Source organism: Apus apus, chromosome 1 (assembly GCF_020740795.1).
Source record: "Apus apus isolate bApuApu2 chromosome 1, bApuApu2.pri.cur, whole genome shotgun sequence".
In the NCBI taxonomy this organism is placed as follows: domain Eukaryota; kingdom Metazoa; phylum Chordata; class Aves; order Apodiformes; family Apodidae; genus Apus; species Apus apus.
In genome coordinates, this window is record NC_067282.1 from 156,576,609 (window position 1) to 156,599,117 (window position 22,509).

The window sequence follows — 22,509 nt, forward strand, 5'->3', positions numbered from 1 at the left end:
CTGTGCACCTTTCAAGTGCAAAAATGGGTGATCTGTAGCCACTGAAATGGGTGCTGGGCTGCAGGACAGATCTTTCTCTACGCAGTGCTAAGATTTCAAGCAGAGAGCATTGAGGGTGGAGAGGCTGCCCTTTTGGTCTGTTCTTCTGCAAAAAATGCAAACATTTAAATAATCTCTAAATCCTTGAGTAATATGAAGTAAAAATAAAATTCCCATAATATGAAAAGCTGCTTTTTTCCTCTTGTATTTTTTCTTCTGTGTTTTAGTGCCGTATTTTCTTTAGCCTTTCACTGCTGATGGACAGACTGCTTTTTAATCTGAATTTTGTATTTTCTATTACAGACATTCTGTACAAATATAAAATACAAATACACAGTATCTTCTCTTACAGACATTCATCTTCAGCTGGCTTTACCCTACCAGCTGTGTTTATTTTCGTTGTTTTCTCTTCCACTTTTACCAACTGTCTACTCTTCGAAGTCTTAATATTTCTGATTTTTCTGCAGTATTACTAGACATCCACTCCTTGTCCCAATTTCCCTCTTATAAATTGGAAGGGACACATCAAATATAGATAATGAGGGCATCTTAGAGGAAAATGACAGAATTAAGTAACAAGCCTTTCCCTTCATTCCCAACACAGTGCATTAGAAACTACACCATTTCTGCCCTGTACTCTGCATATCTGGACTTTTAGGGGTAAAAAAGGCAGAAAGAGTACATTTGTATTATGACTTACATTTAACCATCCACCCAAACCCAGCCTGGAGCTGGTAGGGAGATATTGTCATTCACCATTTACCCTGGAATTAATACCCAAATGATGATTGCAGGGTTATCAAGAGAAGATTAAGACATTAGGTAGGAGAGGAGGAAGGGACAGCTCCTGGACTAGACCTGTGAAATGATACTTACAGGCATGATACTCACAGTCGTATTTTCTGGTAAGAAAGGGTGAGACAGAGTGACCTGTGGCAAAACCTGCTACCTGGAGGATGGAATTAAAAGTACAAAAACCTTTTTTTTTGTTGTTTTGTTGGTTGTTTTTTTTTGTGTTAGTGTTGCTGTGAGCAAAAAAGTATCTTTCTTGAAGAACAAGATGTAAAATCTCAGTATTCTTCCTGCTCCCTGCATCATAACAAGGTTTAAGGCTCTTGCCAGAGGTTAGAAGCATTCTAAATGGAATGAGAGAGTTTGCTTTCTCCCAACTTTACACTTGATTACAATCCCCAAACTCTTCTGAAATGTCCCACAAGCCATCTTCCAGAAGGCCAGCTGTCATCACTGGAAAGGCACCCAGATAAGAGAGCAAAGTACAAGGCTGATCATAACACAAAACAGAGTGAAGCAGAACAGCCAGCAGCAGAAAGTTGTATCACCTCCACTGCAGTATACTAAGCAGCCAGCCTGAAGTACTCAAGTCCTTTTAAGAAACTTTGAAAAGTGCATACTTGCTTAGGAGGGTCAATTTAGTATGCATAATTAATGGAATCCCTAGGGATATAGAAAATTAATAGAAAAAAAGAAGTGTGATTTCTCTTGTATGATTTCTCTAGACCCATTTTAGTTTACTATGAGAGCCACTCTGAGGGTTGGCTTTAAACGAGAAAATGGTGACACATTAAACAAGAAGACTCTTCAGCTCCTGAGCTCAGCGTACAAGCTGAACAGGTATGTGTGTAAGTACAGCAAAGGGCAGAAGGTTTACATTTTTATTTTAAATCATTAAAATCATTAAAACATGTCTAATAGGAATATGTAGTTACATAAATGGTATAAGCCTATCAACTTACCACAGAATGATGTGGTGGCCAATCTGCTTCTCTCCAGGGGAGGAGCCCACTTACTCCACATCCCGTGGCACGCTGGGTAGGTGACGCCCTGCAGACAATTCACACATCGTGATTTGTTTTCACTGCATTCCTGTTTCAAGCAGTTGCTGATACTGTTCAAACTGTCTAGATGTTTGTCACCATGGAATGATGTAGGAAAGGTCAGAGAAGCCTGGGAGAGTTTTGCTGTTCGAGTATGAATATGTCAAACTAATTTGAAGAACCACTTAAACAGTAATGTGTCCTGAGGTAAAAATGCTGGTTAGTACATGCAGTGGATGGCACAAGGAAACTCAAATAGCTTGAACTGCAGCACCAGAAACCTAAACTATTTCTTTCCTTTTAAGTAAACTTAAAAAGATAAATTGGTATGATAAAAAGATTGTCATCTGATAATGAATAACAAAACTATATAATGGTCAACTTTTTAGAACCAGATGTCCAAAAACAAATGATGTACAGAATCAAAAAGGTGAGTGCTCCTACCTCCACCAGACCTTGCAGAATCCTCACAAACATCACACACCCATAATGCACTCTTGCTGCAGAAGGGATGAACATGTTCAGTGTAGACGTTAGGAAGATAGCTGCTCCAAATACCCTATGGAAAGAAAAAAAAAAACAACAACAAAAAACAGCATGAAAAGGAATACAATTACTGTCTGCTTTTCAGAAGCAATGTTGTTCTCAGGTACAGTCTCAGAGACAATCTTACCTACTGCCATCTCACCAACCCAAACAGATGTAAAGGCCCCTTATTGGCAAAAGGTAATAAATCCCCATGTGGTCAATCCATTTACCTCTCAATGGAACAGAAGTTTTACATATACTTAAACAAAGGTGCTGAATGTTAATTTGTGTCAGAGGAATAGATATGGGCATTGGGACAGGAGGTTAAGCTGTTTATAGGAGTCCTGACCTAAGAGAAGCATTCCTATCCTGGGAAGTACTTAAATTCTGTTGTATCAATAGAGTTTAACTTGAATCAGATAAATTCTGGTTTAAGTGCCTGTCTGAACATGGGCATGTGCTAGTGACTTGGTGCTGCTGTAATGTGTAACAGGGCTGTTAAGATCAACCTCTTTTCAACAACACTTCTCCAAATCACAGCTGCAGGTGTTCTTTGTGACTATGACATAGAAGGGGCATTTCTATAAGACAAGACAGCTTCTGTGGAAAACATGATATAAACATAGTTGTTACCCTGCTTGGGAAGAGCACTTGCTGCAGCTACGCACAAGTCAGTCATGGCTCTAAGTGCACCTGAGGCCCAGTGCCTTTGGGAAATCATTTGCAGCCTCCAAAATGTTAGCATCCATTAAAGAAAAGAGCAGCAGAAACCTCTGTGTAGGGGTAATGGATCCAAACAGCATCCTTGAAAGTCCAGACTACTCAGAGGCCTCGGGGTAGCACTCAAAGCTGTGTTTTCCTCACTCTCTGCATTCTGTGGAAGCTTTTCCCAGCACAAACATGGGCTTTCCTATATTTCAGTGGTGCACACTTAACACCCTATAACAATAATGAACAACAGCGACACTAGACATGAAAGACAGCTGGGCTACAGGACAGTCCTTTAAGTATGTTTTGGGTTGCAGGTTTGTCAGGCACTGATGCTGCAGTGCAAGGGAAAAGCATTCCTGGGTACCCAGCTCATGAAAGGACATCTGAGGAGCTTGTTTAAAAACAAAAGCTGCTGCACCATGAAAAACACCACTGGAAGCAAGAGACTAGGAATAAACTGCTGGAATAATCATTGAAATTACTACTATCAGTGGGAATGAGCTGTGCTTGATTCATTAGATTTCATATATCTTCACATCTAACTGACTCAGATTTCTTCAGGTTTCCTTTCTGTGCAACAAATGGGGATCAATAGCTGCATCCTGCACAGTCTGAGTATCAACAGCTCATTGCTCCAGCATCTGTGGAAGCTGATACACTGAAGGATCTTCTCTAGGATCCTGTTACAGCACTGAAAAATATGAGAACTGGCAGTGGGAGTTCTCCACAACTGTCAAGCACCATTTAAATTCAATGGAGTACAACTAATCTCCAGTAGTTCGCAGTCATCTTTGTGTTGCCTGCCATTCAGAGCAGCGGGTCTGGCTCCCTGAGGACTGCCTTTGTGTAGGAGATCTTCCGTTGTGCAAGCAGAAAGTTGCAGCAGTTGGTGGCCCCGGGGACCCCAGCACTTCGGATATCGGAGGTCAGCCCAAAGCTGTCCTGCCTTGCTCCAGACTCAAGGTGACACCCTGAGAATTAAGCAGCCCCTTTTGTTAAAGGCCTTCAGCTCCCAGCTTCACTGATGTAGCTAGCAGTATGCTGCTGTTTGTGGACCACAATTCGTGTTCCTTTTTCAAACTACTCAAATTCAGCGACTTTTAACAGGCTTTGAATTGTCTTGTTAAGCATGTGGCATTTCAGAAAAACACATCAAGCTTCCTTCTGATATACAATTGGCATTAGACAGACACTTGTAAGAAATCATGTGCTTTGGACGAGGAGTATTTCTGTCCCTTTTGCTTTTTCTGCCAGAGACATACACAGATCTTATTATGCATAACTGTTTATCATGCTCCACTTCAAAATATTTATAAACTTTTAAAACCTTTCATTGCCATTCTTTTCTTTTTATTTTTTAAATACAGATTTCAACTGTTTATGTTTCAGTCTCTTTTTAAAAGGTTATTCACAGGAAATAGATGTCACTTCATTTTTTAAATCTGGTTTTACTATTCCCAGTAGGATTAATGGTAGTGTCATAGCTCAAAGAATCTATAGTCAGAGATCAGCACAGTTTCATCTAAATTCGGTACACCCATTGAGAAAAACAATAGTCCCTGCCTTGACAGCTCATAATCTGAATGACAAGAAAGCACTCAACAGATAAACACAAAAGCAAGAGGCTGGTTAGACTGGCAGAGAGAAGTGACAAAGGAATGGCTTTATATGGAAAGCAGTCTGAAAATCTGAATTAGAATACAAAGCATATGATCATATCTTGATATTTAGGAGATATCTTTCAAGGTCAAGAAAACATTTAACTGAGAAATAAGTATTAGTTAGCTCTCTATTATGACCTGTGAAAAAAAAGAGGCTTGCACATTTCTTGCTTTCCAATAACAGACATATCAGGTCCGTTATCCTAATGCTATTGACAGTCTCAGAGAATTACAGCAAATTATGTGAATTAATAAGCACCTGAAAGACTAAGCCATAAGAAAGAGATTGTTTTTAATTATTCAAACAGCTGGTTCTGAAGACTCAGTTTCCAATTTCTGCTACTTCATTTAGCACCATCTCTTAATGTGCCTAGGTTGTAAACGCACCATTTACACTGAGTTAGAACCAGTCACTCAACTGCTACTATTGAAGAGGTTGAGTAATGTTCCTGCAGAGAGGCAGCATCTTTCTAGCACTTCATTGCTGTTTGTCCCAAAGACATTGGTCCTCATAACAAATAAAAATAACCCAGTTTTGTTCAGCTCTTTCATGCGTTCTTCTCTTCTCGCTACCATGATCCTTGGCCAGCTGCCCCTTTGGGATCAAAACAAACTTCCTTCTGCAACAGACTCCTGTGCCCAGCATGGCCCTGTTACTGAAAACGGATATCAGGAGGTGCCTTGTGTTTCACATAGCCTTGTCATCAACAAACAATGATGAAATTACATTTGGGTATATGTTTGAGGACAAGCAGCAAGTCAAAGGGACAATGTCACCAAATGGTTCATGAACTTTTGAGTGGAATGCAGATACACAAAATTTGGATGAATGTGTAAAGCAAATTACTTGTTCTTAGATTGTTTTTGTGCAAAACTGTAAGACACTCAACATTTTCAGCTGTTCTGAGGTCCATTTGAATCCCACATTATTACAGGTGGTCATTTGCACAGAGAAGTGCCTGTGGTGGGGGCCTCCATGTATGTTCAAAGTTGCACAGTGCTGAGCAGAATTTAAATGAGTGACAAAGGAGTCTGTACCTAAGTCTATAATGTCAGTAATTTAGTCTATAATGTCAATAATAGGATAGAATAATATACTCATTTCCAGAGTGCATCTGGAACAAAAGAAAATATTTGTCTTTCTAGGGAGAGTGGATTGACAGACTGTCACAAGATCTCCTGGTTTCCTGCCCTGTGTCTTAGAAAGAAAACAGATCTTCTGAAACAGAAACTCAGCATCACTGTTGAATCTACCCAATCTGAAACTAGCTGGATAAGCAAGGAATAAAAGAAAAACATGGTGTTAGCCAGATCTGTGAATCCTAGTACTACAAACAGAAACTCTCTTTGAGCCCAGCCTTTGGGATATTGTTGTACCTCAGCAAATTCTGCTCCAAAAATCACTTATGATAGTAAAATCCATAATTTTATATTGTAATATAGCATCAGATTGAATCTGAAGGTCTCATGGGGACAGAAATACAACTTTCTGTGCAAATTCACAACCCATACCTAAGGAAGTAGGCAGCTGACAGAATATATTGATTTACAGTATGCACGGTTTCTGGGCAAACTCAAATGGAAAAGGAAAATCTATAGATCATGGAAGGAGGGGCTGGTTACTTGGGAGGAATATAGGACTGTTGTCAGAGAATGTAGGGAGGCAACTAGGAAAGCTAAGGCCTCCTTGGAACTTAACCTTGCAAGTCAGGTTAAGGACAATAGAAAGGGCTTTTTCAAATACATAGCCAACAAAACTAATACCAGAGGCAATATAGGCCCACTGCTGAATGAGGTGGGTGCCCTGGTGACAGAGGATTTAAAGAAGGCAGAGGTGCTGAACGCCTTCTTTGTCTCTGTCTTTACTCCTGCAGGCTTTCCCCATGAGCGCCAGTTTCATATAGCCCCAGTAGAAGTCAAGATAAAGGAGGAGTTTGCCCAGGTAGATGAGGATTGGGTTAGGGATCAGTTGCGTAATCTGGACATCCATAAATCGATGGGTCCGGATGGAATGCATCCAAGGGTGCTGAGGGAGCTGGCGGAGGTCATTGCTAGGCCACTCTCCATCATCTTCGGTAAGTCTTGGGTAACAGGAGAGGTGCCTGAGGACTGGGGGATAGCAAAGGTCACTCCAGTCTACAAGAAGGGCAAGAAGGAGGACCCGGGTAACTATAGGCTGGTCAGCCTCACCTCCATCCCTGGAAAGGTGATGGAACAACTTGTCCTTGGCACTATCTCTAGACATATCAAGGAGATTAGGGTCATCAAGAGCAGTCAACATGGTTTTACCAAGGGTAAGTCATGTTTGACTAACCTCATAGCCTTCTATGAGGAAATTACTAGGTGGATAGATGATGGTAGAGCGGTGGATGTGGTCTATCTTGATTTCAGTAAAGCATTTGACACCGTCTCCCACAGCATCCTTGTAGATAAGTTGATCAAGTATGGGTTTGATGATCAGGCAGTGAGGTGGATCAAGAACTGGTTGAAAGGAAGAAGTCAGAGAGTTGTAGTCAATGGGGCAAAATCTAGTTGGAGGCCTGTGATTAGTGGAGTCCTTCAGGGGTCGGTACTGGGACCGGTGTTGTTCAACATCTTCATCAACGACCTGGATGAGGGTACAGAATGTACCCTCAGCAAGTTTGCTGATGACACCAAGCTGGGAGGAGTGGCTGACACACCAGAAGGCTGTGCTGCCATTCAGAGAGACTTAGGCTGGAGACTTGGGCGGGGAAAAACCTGATGAAGTTTAACAAGGGCAAGTGTAGAGTCTTGCATCTGGGGAAGAAAAATGTCATGCACCAGTACAGGTTGGGGGCTGACCTGCTGGAGAGCAGTGTAGGTGAAAGGGATCTGGGGGTCCTGGTAGACAGGAGGATGACCATGAGCCAGCAATGTGCCCTTGTGGCTAAGAAGGCCAATGGCATCCTGGGGTGTATTAGAAAGGGTGTGGTTAGTAGGTCAAGAGAGGTTCTCCTCCCCCTCTATTGTGCATTGGTGAGGCTGCATCTGGAGTATTGTGTCCAGTTCTGGGCCCCTCAGTTCAAGAAGGACAGGGATCTGCTTGAAAGAGTCCAGTGCAGAGCCACAAAGATGATTAAGGGAGTGGAACATCTCCCTTATGAGGAAAGGCTGAGGGAGCTGGGTCTCTTTAGTTTGGAGAAAAGGAGACTGAGGGGTGACCTCATCAATGTTTACAAATACGTAAAGGGTGAGTGTCAAGAAAATGGAGTTAAGCTTTTTTCAGTGATGACCAGTGATAGGACAAGGAGTAATGGATACAAATTGGAGCATAGGAGGTTTAAGGTGAATATCAGAAAAATTTTTTTTACTGTGAGAGTGACAGAGCACTGGAACAGGCTGCCCAGAGAGGTTGTGGAGTCTCCTTCTCTGGAGACATTCAAAACCCGCCTGGACACCTTCCTGTGTGATGTACTCTAGGTGACCCTGCTCTGGCAGGGGGGTTGGACTAGGTGATCTTTCGAGGTCCCTTCCAACCCCTATGATTCTATGATTCTACGATTCTATGATGATTTTATGGTTTGCAAGAAAATTAAGGAAAAAAAGCCAAAGTAATACTACACTGAATTATACAGCCACCAGTGTGCACATCTGTCTTTTGTGGACCTTTTGCTGCAAAAGATGGTGGCAAGACTAGAAAAGCTTGGAGAAATTACTAAGCTTAGCTAATTTACTTGCCTTATTCAGTAGATGGAAAAATACTTTGCTTAGGCATTTTTGTGTGGTAGAGGAACAAAGAAATGAGGATGCTGCCAGTGCTGAAGAAGCAGTGCAAACTGAACTTTGAGTAACTTTTGGTTATGGAGAGAGGAGAGTTGGGACTGACTTTCTGGGCAATTCTATGGGGTCAGCCTACAACACAATGAGCATAGAAGAAATCTATATAGGTGCTCAGAGTTCACCAAACAGAAATCATGACGTTCTATTAGAACTTATAGCAATCCTAATTACAGACAGCAGTACTGTAACCAGCCATGGTGAGGCTATCTGTGTGCATGAGGATAGATTTGGGTCATCAGAGCATTAATAGCTCTGTAATGCCTACACTTCCAGCTTCAGTCCAAAGGGAATTTTTAAAAAGAGAAGAGTAATTATTTTAATTTTTTTTTTATGTTAAGTTGAACGAAAAAGCACTAAGACAACTTCTGAAAGACATATGCTACAATCATTGTTTGAAGTATTAAGTGTGATTTTCCTAACACTCTCCAGAAAGCCTTATTGTTTGGAGAACAAGAAATGTACTAATATTTGAGATGAACAAGCTAAACTTGGAGAGACAGCAACAGACTCCTAATGGAAATTTAGCCCATTTTTGGTTATATACATAAATACTACAAGTTCAGTTTCAGATGTGTATTCCTGATACACATCAATTCAGTATATTTGTAATCATCATTTAAACAGTGTAAAACAGTCATCAGGCTGTAAAGCTTTATTCCTTTGATTTTCATTTTCTTACCTGTTAGCAGCCAATTTATTTGAGATGAACCCTCCTGGGATTTGTGTCACAATGTAACCCCAGAAAAAAGAGCCGTGAATGAGCCCCACTGTCTCTGGATCCCAGTTGAACTGTGCTTTCTGTAAAGGAAACAGAAAAAACGTTGTAAGATTAAGTATACTCGTTGCATGATAACCACTATTTGGAAGTCATGAGTCACTCATTCTCCAAATCAAGGTAGTCTCTGTATGCCAGCGTTGCTGAGCTTGAATCCTACCAACTAAGGCAAAGCAATGTCAAATTCACATGTGAGATCATTGGTTTTGTTCTGAGCTTTCAGTCAGGTGGAAAGGAGAGGGGAGATGTTTCAGTGAGAAAGGAGCTAACACTGGGCCTTCATCTTTGCCACTTGTCACTGCTCCACCCCTGGCTGCTTAGTCCTGAAACAAGCTCAGTGTTAAAAAAAGGACCTAATGCCTTTTAATGATCATATTCATTTTCCCGTTATTATCAAGGTAGCTCAGGTCCTTTGGGTTGATCAGCTTCCTGGTCAGGCTGCTACTATCCATGTATTATCCATGGTTCTCCTTGTCAGGGCCAAACCCTGACTGTCCACCATCTGCATTAAGTGGTGTGGGAGCAGAGAATGGGAGGAGGAGTCAGGGGGTGTAACACCTGTAGACAAAGCAGTCTGGAAATAAAACTAGGTAACACTAGAAAGCTGAATACTCTCTCTTTTATTGAAAGTGATACCAGGTGTAGGTCTGGATTTGCATTCGGAAGGCCACCCACAGGCTGGTCATCGATTATTTGTAGCCAAAAATGCCTGCTGCCAAGAGAAATATTTTCACCATAAATCTCATCCCTGGATACCAGGCACTTTTTGTCTTCTTAAGGCTCTTTCTGGACAAGGACATTCTTGTTCTCTGATGAGACTGTTTGATAAACCTTGTTCACAGGAGGGATAGCCGAAGCCCCAGGCGAAAAATAGAGGAAATGAAGAAAAGGGTGATAGACCCAAGGTGCCCCTCCTTCCCTCCATTCTGAGAGGTCAGACAGGGCCTGGGTCAGTAGAATCAAACTAAAATATGGTCAGTGTCAACTTTTACTCCTTGAATCCTCAGTTCAAAAGAGCCTTTTTGAAGCAAAGAGAAACTGCAACGTTGCTCTTCATGATCCTTTTTATGCTAATCACACAGTAAGGAAAGGTGACCAAGCATCATATGAGAATGCAGCACAGGTGCCTTTTAGACTCTGAATTTAAAATGTCATTAAAATGCTACAGAAAAGTGAAAACTGAGTGATAAACTTTAACATTTCTGTTTTCTATATTAATTTATGTGTGTAAAAAGAATAGGTTTTCCTTAGTAGGTTGATTTCTTTGTTTCTAAACAAGCAAAGTACAAAATAGCTCATTTGACCTGCAGGGAGAAAGATGGCGTTAATTAGTCAGGTATGTTTACTGAGTAAACATCAGTATACCTTCTGCAAGACATCTACTTTCCTGTGCTTAGTTACATTGCTGTTTTAAACACCTAGTTTTCTACTAGAGATTTCATCTTAGTTTCTAGGTAATGTTAATGTCTGAAGACAGAAATACTATGAGACATGGAAAAAGTTCCTGTATCAGGAGGTGCTCATGCCCAAACAGAATAATTTGACATTCAGGAGATGGGTTTGTCCAAATTTTCTCAAACTACCTATTCTGAGCCTCACAACTTTTGCAGGCACATCTTTTGTCTTGCCCCAGGGTGAAGCATAGAACCAAGAAGTCATAGCAGGACCACAGGGATCAGGAATTAGGCTGAATAAATACAAATTCAGCAGCAAGTTAAAGCAGCAGGAGCTGGTGGTAAGAGATTGCAGATTAGGAAGAACAAAGAAACTGTCCCTTCACTTTAGTAAATCTTTCTGAGGTTTATTGACTGCTTAGAAACACTCTGCTTGATAGCTAGAAAGGGGAGAGAAAAACACTGAGGGACTGAACATGACATTATGTGGGAAGGGGAGATATATTTAATCTGCAGCCCTAGAATCATAAACATGGGGTCTGGTCTTTGCAGATCAGTATCATATTTTTAACTGGGAATTTTGCTGTAGACATTTTCTCCAATTTTCTTTACCAAAAGTTAAAATATTTGGGAGAAAAGCTGATTAATAATTGCACAGCTTTTCATTCATCTCTATAAATATGACAGAAGGTATATGCCTCTCTAGGAGAAGTGTTTTGTTTTAAGGAATGTGCTAACAAAGGATATCCATGGGAAATATCCAGGGGGAGCCCTTGATATTTTGTCGTGTAGCAGCTTTCCTCCCAGACCTCAGCCACAGAGAATCATCAGGTAAGAGTCAATATTCCTGTGAATAATTTTTTAGGACAAAAATAAAAATATATATTAAAAAAAAAAGTCAACAAGTAGAGCAAATGTTAATGAAGTTCAACTTCATAAAATCCATAAAGGATATAAATGTCCATAGGTGATATCATAATTATGTGCCAAGGCAGGACTGGGGAAACTAAGGTATGCATTGAACCCACTGCTCTTCGGGTGCTTTGTTAAAGGTTTATAGACATCTGCTGTGAATCACATGCCATCTACTCCAAATTTGAAAAGCGTTTGGCCGCTAGCTCTGAATACTTCTGGACAGAAGTCCACACTGTCAACAGTCTGTAATAATCTGTCACCATATTGCCAGTGACAACTTTAAAGTCTTGAAAGTCAGCTACTGATCTGAAAAGAGTAAGTGCAGAGCATCATACAACAATTAATCTGTAGCGGAATCAGAGCATGCTTCCCTGAGAGATAATAAAGAGTAAAAGCTTCTGCCACTGCCTCAAAATCTGTCTACAACTGAAAGATCAGGGAACTGATAGACATGCCAGCCAATTGAGTTCTCATTTCTGCTCTTTACGTCTTGTATGACATTGCAAATCATCACATCTTACAGATTTGTAATGGGATTTAGAGACCCAAATAGGAATAATACACCTATGGATCTATGTGAATCCAGACTCCCATGTCTCCCTGCCTCCATTTGTGACCTATATAGATACAGTACTTTGATATGTGTCACTTCAACAATTTTGCAACAGGGTCTGCTCAGAACAGTGAAAAGAAGGTGGTTTCTCACCTGCAGCTCTGGCTTCCCGTTAACATAAACAGTGTTATTGTTCACCATTTCCACGATGGCAACACCCAGGTTGCACCTAATTCCGAAGGAGATGCAGAACCCCAGCCCGCTCATGATGGCGATGATGTAGCGCTTGGGCAGCCCGCAGCAGTAGCAGTCGCAGGCTGCCGGCTGGCGGGTGCTCGCCTGCACCGGCCGCCCCTCTTCTGTCAGCTCAATGTGGTCCTCCTCCACGTTGGTGCCATCGATTTTCCTAAACAGGTGAAGAAAGACAAAACAAAACAAAACAAAAAACGCTTTACTGCCTCAGTAAATTTTACCGAAATTAGTAGATGGGCAGTTCAGTGCTCTGGTCCGCTGCTAAATCACCTCCTCACAAGGCACTTTGTCTCTTGGTGGGGTGAGGGGCTAGTGCTGGGCAGGCTGTGGAAGGTTAGAAGAGCCTGTGCCTTTTCATGAACGACCTCTGAAGTTTGCAAATCCAAGCCACCTAGATGGGCAGCTAGCTGGAAAAAACGTTCACAGGCTATTCATGAGCATAATTATATGAGCTCCATTGAGCTCTGTTGTGATACATTCAGCTGATTGTTAGGAAAATATACATATGAAGAAATTAATCATAATTTCTAATTAGATTCACTAAGCAGAACTGGCAGTAGGTTTCAAGAAAAGGGCCAATGCAGCACAAAGCATGGTTTTGCTTAGCCCAAAACTCTCTGTGTATTTATTTTCACCCTTGAAACAAAAATCAGAGCTATACTGAAGAGAAGCGGCTCTGGTGTCAAAAGCACCTATTTAGGATGTAAAAGAGCCAGGTCCAGATTTCTTCTGCCTGAAGGGATTTGAAGCCACATATCGTCTCTTCTATGAAACATCCTCTCACCACAAAGACTTAGGTCATTGCAAAGTGTATCCTCACAACTCCTATTGTTGAATGTGTTGCCCTTTGTGTGAAATACTTAATATTAAATGAGACCTGAAGGAAGAGAGGGACTTTCTGGGCTGTCGATCCACCACTGCTCAGCAGCAGAGACTGAGAGGGCCTTGCCTGGGATCAAATTTGGTGTTTGAACTGCAGTGCCATTGGGAGGAACAGGGAAGGAAGAATCCAGGGATGCAGATTACTCAGGATAGCAGCAAATGGGACCCAGCCATTTCATCCTGTGAGAGATTACCCACCAGCTACTAACACAGGAGGACAACTCCTCCAGTTTTGCATATCCAGCCTTCCCTTTTCTTACAACCCACCCAACTGAGAGATTCAAAACAGGACTTTTGTGTTAGCTGGAATTGCATGATAGTGCAATTCAAAATTAGTTTGGTTTCCCAGTCTGATTGGAAATATTCATATCCCATGCTGTAGGACCAGGGAACGTCTTGGGTAGAACAGACAAGGTCAGAAATAACAGAACATGCACCTCTGGACTGAAGTAAAATACTTCCTTTCCTAACATTAACCTCTCCTGCATTTGTTTTAAATGTAGAAAATGGGTCTTCTGACATGCTGAAACACTTCAGCACATGGTTACCTGTAATACATGACTAGCCCACTACCCACAAGCTTAAGGTTAACTGTTTCCTAAAGGGAGGCCTCAATCAGCAGTTTCATTCTGAAGCCTTTCAGTTTTGGCATTGCTCTGAACAGTGAGCCAGCACCCAGCTCTTTTTGTGTCTGCCATGGAGCTACTCTCTCAGTACAGTGAAAATATGAACAATTACTTAATCTAAAGCAAGCCCAGCTTGCCCTATATGATGATAAATTTATTCCCTATTTTCTAATAACTCATTTCCATCTTTCACACCTCTGCCTGAATCTGTTTGAAATCTAATGTATTTCAGTTTTTCATATGAACCTCGGCTATAAAGAAACATTGCCAGAGCATATATGGATGTGCTACACCCAGCCAGCCTTCAGAGTAGCTGGTCGGCTTTTTTCACAGAGTAGTGTTGGTTTAATGAGAGCTTCCTCCAGTTGCTGCAAATGTCATGTATTAGCCATAATCCAAAAGAGAGCACTCTACACTAAAGGTTTTGCACATACAGGTGGTAAGTATGGCTTTCAGGGTGCCATATGAGATTTCACTTTCCAATATGAAAATTCGCTTTAAATTCTCAGCATTTCTAGGCTTTACAGCTCCAGGCTAACCAATACATCATTTACTACGTTATTCTTTTTACACTGTATCATCAAAACAATACGTCAGCCTTATTCTTCAGAACAAGAAAAAAGGCATGGTACAGCCCAGCAGCTCACACTTCCAAGAAACGCTAGGATCAGAGTGGTTTGGGCCAGAAGGGAAAACTGGGGCTGATTTAATTTAACCCCTTGCTCAAAGCAGTGCAACTGCGAAGTTAGATCATTAGCTTATTGTCAGGCTGGAGGGAAGACTTTGCTTTAAAGCAAGGTAAGGCAGGAAATGTGATATTACTGTGGTGTTATTGAAGGTGATTGAGATCTTATGATTCACTGGCAGGGAAACAGCATTTGTTAGTGAAATTAGAGTACCGAGAGTAATGCAGTCAGTCACTTTAAAAAGAAGACACCATAAATTCCATGGTCTGTGTGCTAATACAGGTAAGTATAAACTGAATAAAGTACCAAAAAAAAAAAAACACCTCAGGAAGTGAAAAGACAATTGAATAATTATTTTTAGAACTGTTGTAATCTCAAAAGGGTTATTAACAAACAAAAAGAAGTAATTTAATTGTCTTCCTCTAACATAATCGAAGATACTGATTGAATTAAATCAAAGCACAATTCCTCAAATTTTTATACCTTTGCCAGGCTCTCTGTTTATAAGAGAGACACTGGACTTTAATTGGTGCATTGTTTTGGGCAAAGATTAGACACATCAAGCAAAGCCAAAACATCTGTTCTGATCTGGACATTTTCAGCTGGCTGTCAATTCACATAGGCATGAAAACTTCCTTTTTCTCCAAATCCACTGTTAAATGTGGTGACCCAGGAGTAGCAGTGTGGGTCAGCATAGACTCTGTGGAGAAATTGTTTTGCTATTGTATTCAACTACACATTACTAAGAGCAGGCTGAGGGCTGACCCATGACCCCAAATTCACACAGTATTTTTCACACTCCTAAAACTTAATGTTGACCATTCTGTAGCAGATTTGTCTTTAAGACTATTTTGCAATAGCAGTCAAAAAACGGAGCTGGAATGAAGCATTAGCAGTGCAGACCTTCACAAAGCCAGTGTTAGACCTAGCTTTTTGGCTTTATTTTATTGAACAGGTATATAATGAAGGTATGGCAACTCCATGAAAATATGCTAAGTATGTCTTCCAGTTGATTCATATATTTTGGTGGCACTGCTGAAGGTTTTCACTTGTTATACACCAATGATTCAGAAGAAAACTGCTTCAGACCCAGGGCTCTAGTTATCTGACTAACCTAGGAGATTATTTTGCTGCGCGGGAAATGCTCACTCCATACATCAGTCTTTTTCCTTTCTGTAACAAACACACAACACTTGGCAAGGAAGAAGAGGTAAGCTATTTGAAGGTATCTGCATCCATGTTCTGTGACCAAATGTCATAATAACTATATGCAAAATTTCTCTTTGTTATTGAATGACTTCACTCTGGCATACACAGAATTTTGGAAGAATGAAAAAAATTTTAAAAATTCCTACCAGTAGAAAATAAAATCCCAAGAACATATACGCATACAGCAGTCTGTATTTATAGGATTTAAGCATAGGAATTAGTTATTTCTTCAAATTATAAAGTAGGTGGACTAGCATAATACCATTTCATTTGATTAAAAACACATAGATTCTGCAATAATGGGCAAACGTTAATACTTGACTTCTAGCAGAGACTACAGTTTTTCACAGGCAGCTGCAGCAGAATCATACACAACGTTCAAATCTCACATCTACAAATCCAGCACCAGCCATCACATGGTACAATTATTTATGATCCTGGCATAACTTCAGAAACCTACATAGTGACTCTAACAAAATATTATTTATCCAAAAGCAGATACAATCTTCTGAAACCTCATTTACTCTTGGGGGATATGCCCAGGTGATAATTTGCCACACTAAACCCTGCAACTGATGCATTGCTACAAAATCCAAGTATAGACAGGCAATCCCTCTTAAGTCTCTCCATCTGGTTTCTGCATGGTATTTGCATGGAACTCGTGGCATGTTTCAACCATATGCACCATGGGACTGCATCTCACCACTGCTGCACTCCCAGGCTGCAGGGCACCCTTGCAGTCTCTCTTCAGCCCAGCTTCCCTGCATTGAAGAGATGCCCTGTGGGTGCTGCAGCACATTGTATTGCACCATTTGTGCTACACTAACACCTTTGTACAAGGGCCCTCTCACGACTCACAAACCAGCTGAGTCTGGACACCCCATGTCGTGCTCACAGTGCTGTGTGGGCTGCAGTGCACTAAATTGTCTGTACTTGTGCTCAAAGGAAAAACTTGAGAAGACTTAGGATATGATCCAGCACAGGTGGAGGAGCCCTGGTCAAGGCAAGGGTATTGCCCAGCTTCAAGCTGCAGTTTTTAGCAGTTTAGGCTGTCTAACTCATGAACAGACATCTGCAGTAGCCAGAACTGTTCCTGGTAGGGCTCAGACTACAGTGAGCAGCTGTGTGACACAGCTCATATGACTTCCACATTAACAGTGACATTATTGAGTTGTAAACCCACGTAATCACTTCTCACTTCAACAGTAAGCCCACAACTGCCATTAGCTGTTCCAAGACTCCTGAAATTCTCAGAGCAGGCAGAGCCTGAGATGCTACATGAGTTCATTAATTTTTCTACAATAATTAATTTACTCTACAATAAGTTCACAGAAGCTCCAAAGTGTTTGTGCATGCTTCCTGCAGGAAAAGTTTCATTTTCTGGCAAATCTGTAAGACTTGCAGAGCTCCAGCTCTGATATCCATTCACCCAAGCCTTGAATTCTCTATTATTACTATTATTATTGTTGTTGTTGTTGTTGTTATTAATAATAATAATAATGCTCCACTGTATTTAACTAATCAAGAACAAACCAAATTTTGCATTAAAAAAAATTGTACAAAACATCTGATACACTTTCTAAAACATATTCTAAGACCTCACAAATGAAACCACTGGCAGCAGCCTAAAGGAAGGACCCCTTTTGGGGTCTCTCCAGTTCAGTCCCACTCACATCCCTTCCAGTTTCCAGCTACACAAAAGTAGCCTCCAGTGGGCAGTCTCTTGTTTTGCAGCACCCACAATATAATTTGAGGTTTCTACACACCTGTGAGGAGGCAGTAAGTCACCTTATGCTGCTTGTGTTTTAGCATTTGAACTTATCTGGGGAGCAACTGGTGTCTGGCAGCTGGTCTTGTCTGTCCCTGGTCTCTATTGTTTGCAAGACAGAGGAAAAGTGGTAGGAAGGCAGAAACTTGTCATATTTGTCAAAGCTAGAAAGTATTTTTCTACCCACTTTGCCAGTTTTGATCCCACATCAACACATGGCACCCAGTGAAATCACCCTCAGAGACCTAATCAAGAACGAGCATTAACATAATTAATCATCTGTCAAGTACGACAAGAAGCAAAATTCTTTGTGGATTTACACCATATTCAAGCAAATTGGAGTGGATGAAGAGTAAGGTCGAGGATGCAGCTGGTACATATGCCTGTGTACCATCATGTAAAACCAGAAGTGTGTGCTCCCCTTTGTAGGCTAAGCTGTAGGGAATTAAGCTCAAGTTGAATATGTGCATGTTTCCTTCCTTATAGAAACCTTTAACATGACTTATTTCCTAAAAGACCACTCAACTCGCAGCAATTCTTACTTAGATCTGATTGCAGACATAATTAAAAAGAAATATTGTTTGTATTTCCTCCACTGGCCAGTACATCTGAGAAAGACACGGGGTATATATATTTTTAAAACAGAAAATAACTGAGTGCAGCAAACTCTCTTGTACCTCAACTAATATTTGGTTTGGTTTGATTCAGTAGCAATGTTGTGTAAGTTGGATGCCAGTACTATCAACTGTGTAGGAACCAGCAGATACATGGCTACAAGAGGAGAGTAATCTGGATAATTTAAAGTTTGCATACCATTTCCACATAGCAAACCCAGTGCTCATTAAATACAAACCTGACATGTATTTGGTTGAACCGGCCAGTGCAGCCCACAGCAAAGAGAATGTATGATTGAATAAATGACATAACCTGATGTTTTAGATCAGAAAAAGAAAAATGGAAAATACTGAAAATACTATAGAGTGTCATTAACATAAAAACAACAAAATGTCAGACTGCATCTGACATGAAGAAAAGTTGAGCTATGCAGAACCCAGATACTCTCTCCATATGGTGTAGAAATAGTGTAACTCGCAGTCTACCAAGGCATATTAGTAACTTCTTTAAAAGTGTAAATGCTTATTTTCTCACACATACACGCTGTAGTGCAATACATGCAAACTGTTATACATTTTCTTGTGATCAAAGGCATGTTCAGATGTGACAAGAACTGTACCTCAATTCAAAATATCATTCCCAAAACAAGGTAAGGGGATGGATATGAAAGCAAATATAATTCAATCACTAAAAATATATTCAGTTAAAATGTTCATCTGGTCCATACAAAGATTTAAAACACTTAACACCAAGCATGAAAGAAATGTCACTGAACCCTATGGGTCTCATCTATTGATTACACAAATAAATGTCAGTGGTCATTCCTAACAGAAAAAAAATCTTCCATTTAAATGCAAAATCTCTTTCTCTTTATGAAACTGGTCATTTGTTACATTGCATTTTTAGTTATTGAAAAATACAAAGCCCTTGTATTCGTTGCTTCACAAACTATCAGATTAAGATAAAATTCTTAAATATTTTTTTTCTTTGCTAGCAAACAGCTGTTTCTCCTTTTTCTCTTTCTAATTTGTTAGTCTCAATAAACACACATGCATATCTCTACTTAATACATGTTCTCTAACTGATTCAGAATAAGATTTCCAAAAAGTCTCTGTAATTTAGGAACATTAAATCTAATTTAAAGAGTGGCATAATTTGGGATTGTTAATTCCCATCAAACCATCAGTATTTCTCATGCAAGCTAAACCATAGAATTAATTCACATTTAACTATTTAAAAGTTTTTTAATTAAAACACTTTTTCATATTCTTTGTGATGTTAGAACATTATTTTATTACTTATTTTCATCTTTGTGTTTACTATAAATATTCTGTTATCAATAGTCATACATTCTTGCAACAGTGCTACTTTTACATATTCTGTCTTGCAGCAATGTGTCTCACATTATCTGAACTCAAATATTACTTTTGCAAGTCTAAATTCTGTCCTACGTGTATACATTTCCCTATACTTCCTTTCTCTTTAATAAATGGAATGAATGGACCTGTTTGGGAATTTTATGTTGGGTTTTACCTTCTGAGATTCCCCAGTGAGTCACTAATGGTGTTCTTCACCTCTTCCTTTCCTGGGTTAAAAAATCTTTCCTTCAGGGAATGGAACCCTTTGAAAGGCATTCTGTCTTCTTCAGAAATCCCTTATGTTAGCAAGCATGCACTTCTGCTGTCATATTTCCCAATGCCAGACTTGGGAGCCTCCGCTGGTCCCTTCAGTGACCTCTGCAGTAACAACCAGTTGCTCAAGAAAGGATCATTGAAGAAATGAATAAATAAATAAATTAAAGAAATGATCAGAACAAATCTTCCAAAGTCAGAAAAGAGCTCTGGACTGAACCCCCCGGGAAGCACTCAGGGACTCAGCGGTGCAGTTGCAGCAGCTCCGCCGTGCATCTGCGCAGGGTCGGGTACCTGGACGGGGGCAGCTGGTCTGCAGGCTGCAGCTGGCAAGCTGGAGGTGCTGCTGAGGGCTGGTGTCCCCGGGCAGGAGGCTGCTGCTGCCTGCACCAGGGAAGAACCTCAGGCTGGCTGGCTGGGGCTCATTCTCAGTGCCTCCCTCCTTTTCTCCCTCCCTCTCTCTCCCTCCCCTGCCTCTTCACAGCCAGATCCTGTGCAAGGTGGTGCTATAGTAACAGACACAATACCTGTCCTCAAGCCACTCCAGTTCATTAATAAGACTTCATCTATGGCAAAGGCAAGAAGTTTATTAAACATTTACGAGCCATTTCTGCATGGGGGAATTATTGCAAGCTTTGGTTCCCATTCACTATGTACCCCCCAGCCAGATGAGCCCCCAGCACCCCAATGCACCTGCTAGTTTGAACCCAGAGCCACCTTCTCCAGACTGGTCATTTATTATTTATGTTCCCTGGCCTTTAGGCAAACAGACACAGAGGTGTCTTGGTGCAATGCTGTTTGAATAAGCAATGAAAGACCAGCTGTAAATTAAATGCACTGTGTTTTTGAAACACAAAGTGGCTGAAAGAGGTGAGCCCATCCAACTCAATGTGACCTCATAATGACAACACACTTTTCCTAGTTTGGCAGAAAGTACTTAATGAAAATACTTGTGGAAATACAGCCTAACAGTAAAGTCGTTAAGCCTGCAGTTTGGCTGGAAGCAAATGAAGAAATTCTGCTTTCAGCAAGGCCCCAGTTACTGAGTTTGGGCAATGGACAACAAGAAAGACAAAAAATAGGCCCCATTTCTTGTTGGTTTTGGGTTCCTGTCAGGCCTTTCCTATTCCCTGGGTGAGGTGAAGGTAGAAACCTTCAAGGTTGAAAGAAAAATGGTAAGCCCTGTGTTCCCCTTGCTGTCCCAAGGAAAGTTAAAGTAAGAGACTGTCAGTGCTTTTTCAGGCCAGCAGCACAAGAGGAAATGTTTTTCCCTGGAAGCCTCCGGCTGTGAAGAGCCCTGAGGAGGGCAGGTGGGACAGGTGGACAGCTGCCTACCCATGAACCCATCTCCTGCTCTGCCACTGGCTGCCTAGTGCCCCTGAGCAAGCTGCTGTGGCTCTGGTCCCTCTCCCCTGCCCTGCACTTGTTATCCTTCCAGCACAGGGGCTACTCTTTTCCCCCTAACTGCAGAACCAGGTCTACCCAGACTCTGCAGAGAGACAGGGGGAAAAAAAAAAATTAAAAAATTGAGAAAGTGTTTGCTCCAGAGAAACAAACCAGAGCAGAGCTGTTTTCAGCTGCCTTTGACCACTTACAGACTCCTCATGTGGGTGTTTGAATTGAATAAGTAGGATTGAGTGGGATGTAAATCTGGGCCAAAGCAGGGCAAGAATTATCCACCCCTTCATTTCTCCTCTGGCTCCTTCCATGGGCCACCAGCCTCTGGGTTTGAGATGTCTCCACAATACATATACCAAATATCTGGATTGTCCCAGCTCCACTACAAAGAAGGGAATATTGGAAAAAAACATTTCCTTATTGTTAGGTGAGGCAGGCAAGCAGCCTGCACTGTCCTTTACTCCTAGTATAAAGATGAGGAAGGAGAGAGGAGAGCAGAGAGCGGACAACTTGGAAGCTAAGTTTTGCTTGGCTGGAGTCTCTTTTGTTGCAGAACTGGTTACAATTTCTTTCTCTCTTTGAATAATTCATATTCTGCAGAGTGGTGTTGGAAAACTTAAGGCACAGCAGAGCTCACTCACATGTTTGTGCTAGCAGAGTCCTCCCACAGCGGGCATTAAGTGCAGCCAGCTCCCAGCGCTACCTACCCGTTGCAGGGCTCCTCTGGGTGTTAATTCTGTCTAGCTGGGTTGAAGGGCAGCTGATCTCACTGCCAGCTCCAGGGCTGCCTTGTTAACCCTCCCTGCAGCATGTCTTGCTGCCCTGGGAGCAGCTGCACATCCACCTCCTCACACCACTCAGGCTTGAATCAGGCCATTTCCACAGCTGAGCAAGTGGAGGCAATTCCTCCTGGTTTCTCACTCCAGACCCCCGGCCATGGTGCAGCCTGGCTCACTAGGACATACTGACACCCAGAATAGCAAGGTCATCCTCCGGGAAAAAAGCACACAGGCCCAACACAGTCATATGAACACATTAGGGCAAGCTCTCAAATTTTCAGAGGGTACACATAAGAGCACTAGCTGCCTAACTACCAAACATCAGAGGTGCGTATGTTTGCAGGGGTGCATATATAATGCAGAAGAATATAATGAAATTGCCTTCCATTTAAGCAAATGTGTATTTGCTAACATTTGGGGTAGTTTCCTGAATACTCTGAGGGCAGCTGAA

General features: G+C 41.3%; 1 protein-coding gene across 2 annotated transcripts in view; it reads right to left on the reverse strand.

The window, feature by feature from the left end:
* The window catches only part of SLC17A8 (solute carrier family 17 member 8), a 29,582-nt gene extending 9,608 nt beyond the window's left edge, over positions 1-19,974 (reverse strand). For both annotated transcript variants that reach the window (XM_051625273.1, XM_051625284.1), the window contains exons 1-5: positions 19,784-19,974; positions 12,366-12,618; positions 9,255-9,373; positions 2,319-2,433; positions 1,794-1,881 (exon numbers count right to left, since the gene is read on the reverse strand). In XM_051625273.1, coding sequence (XP_051481233.1) covers positions 1,794-1,881; positions 2,319-2,433; positions 9,255-9,373; positions 12,366-12,618; positions 19,784-19,884 — 676 coding nt within the window. In that variant the 5' untranslated portion in view covers positions 19,885-19,974. The remainder of the gene's footprint in view (positions 1-1,793; positions 1,882-2,318; positions 2,434-9,254; positions 9,374-12,365; positions 12,619-19,783) is intronic.
* Positions 19,975-22,509: the final 2,535 nt, after the last annotated feature.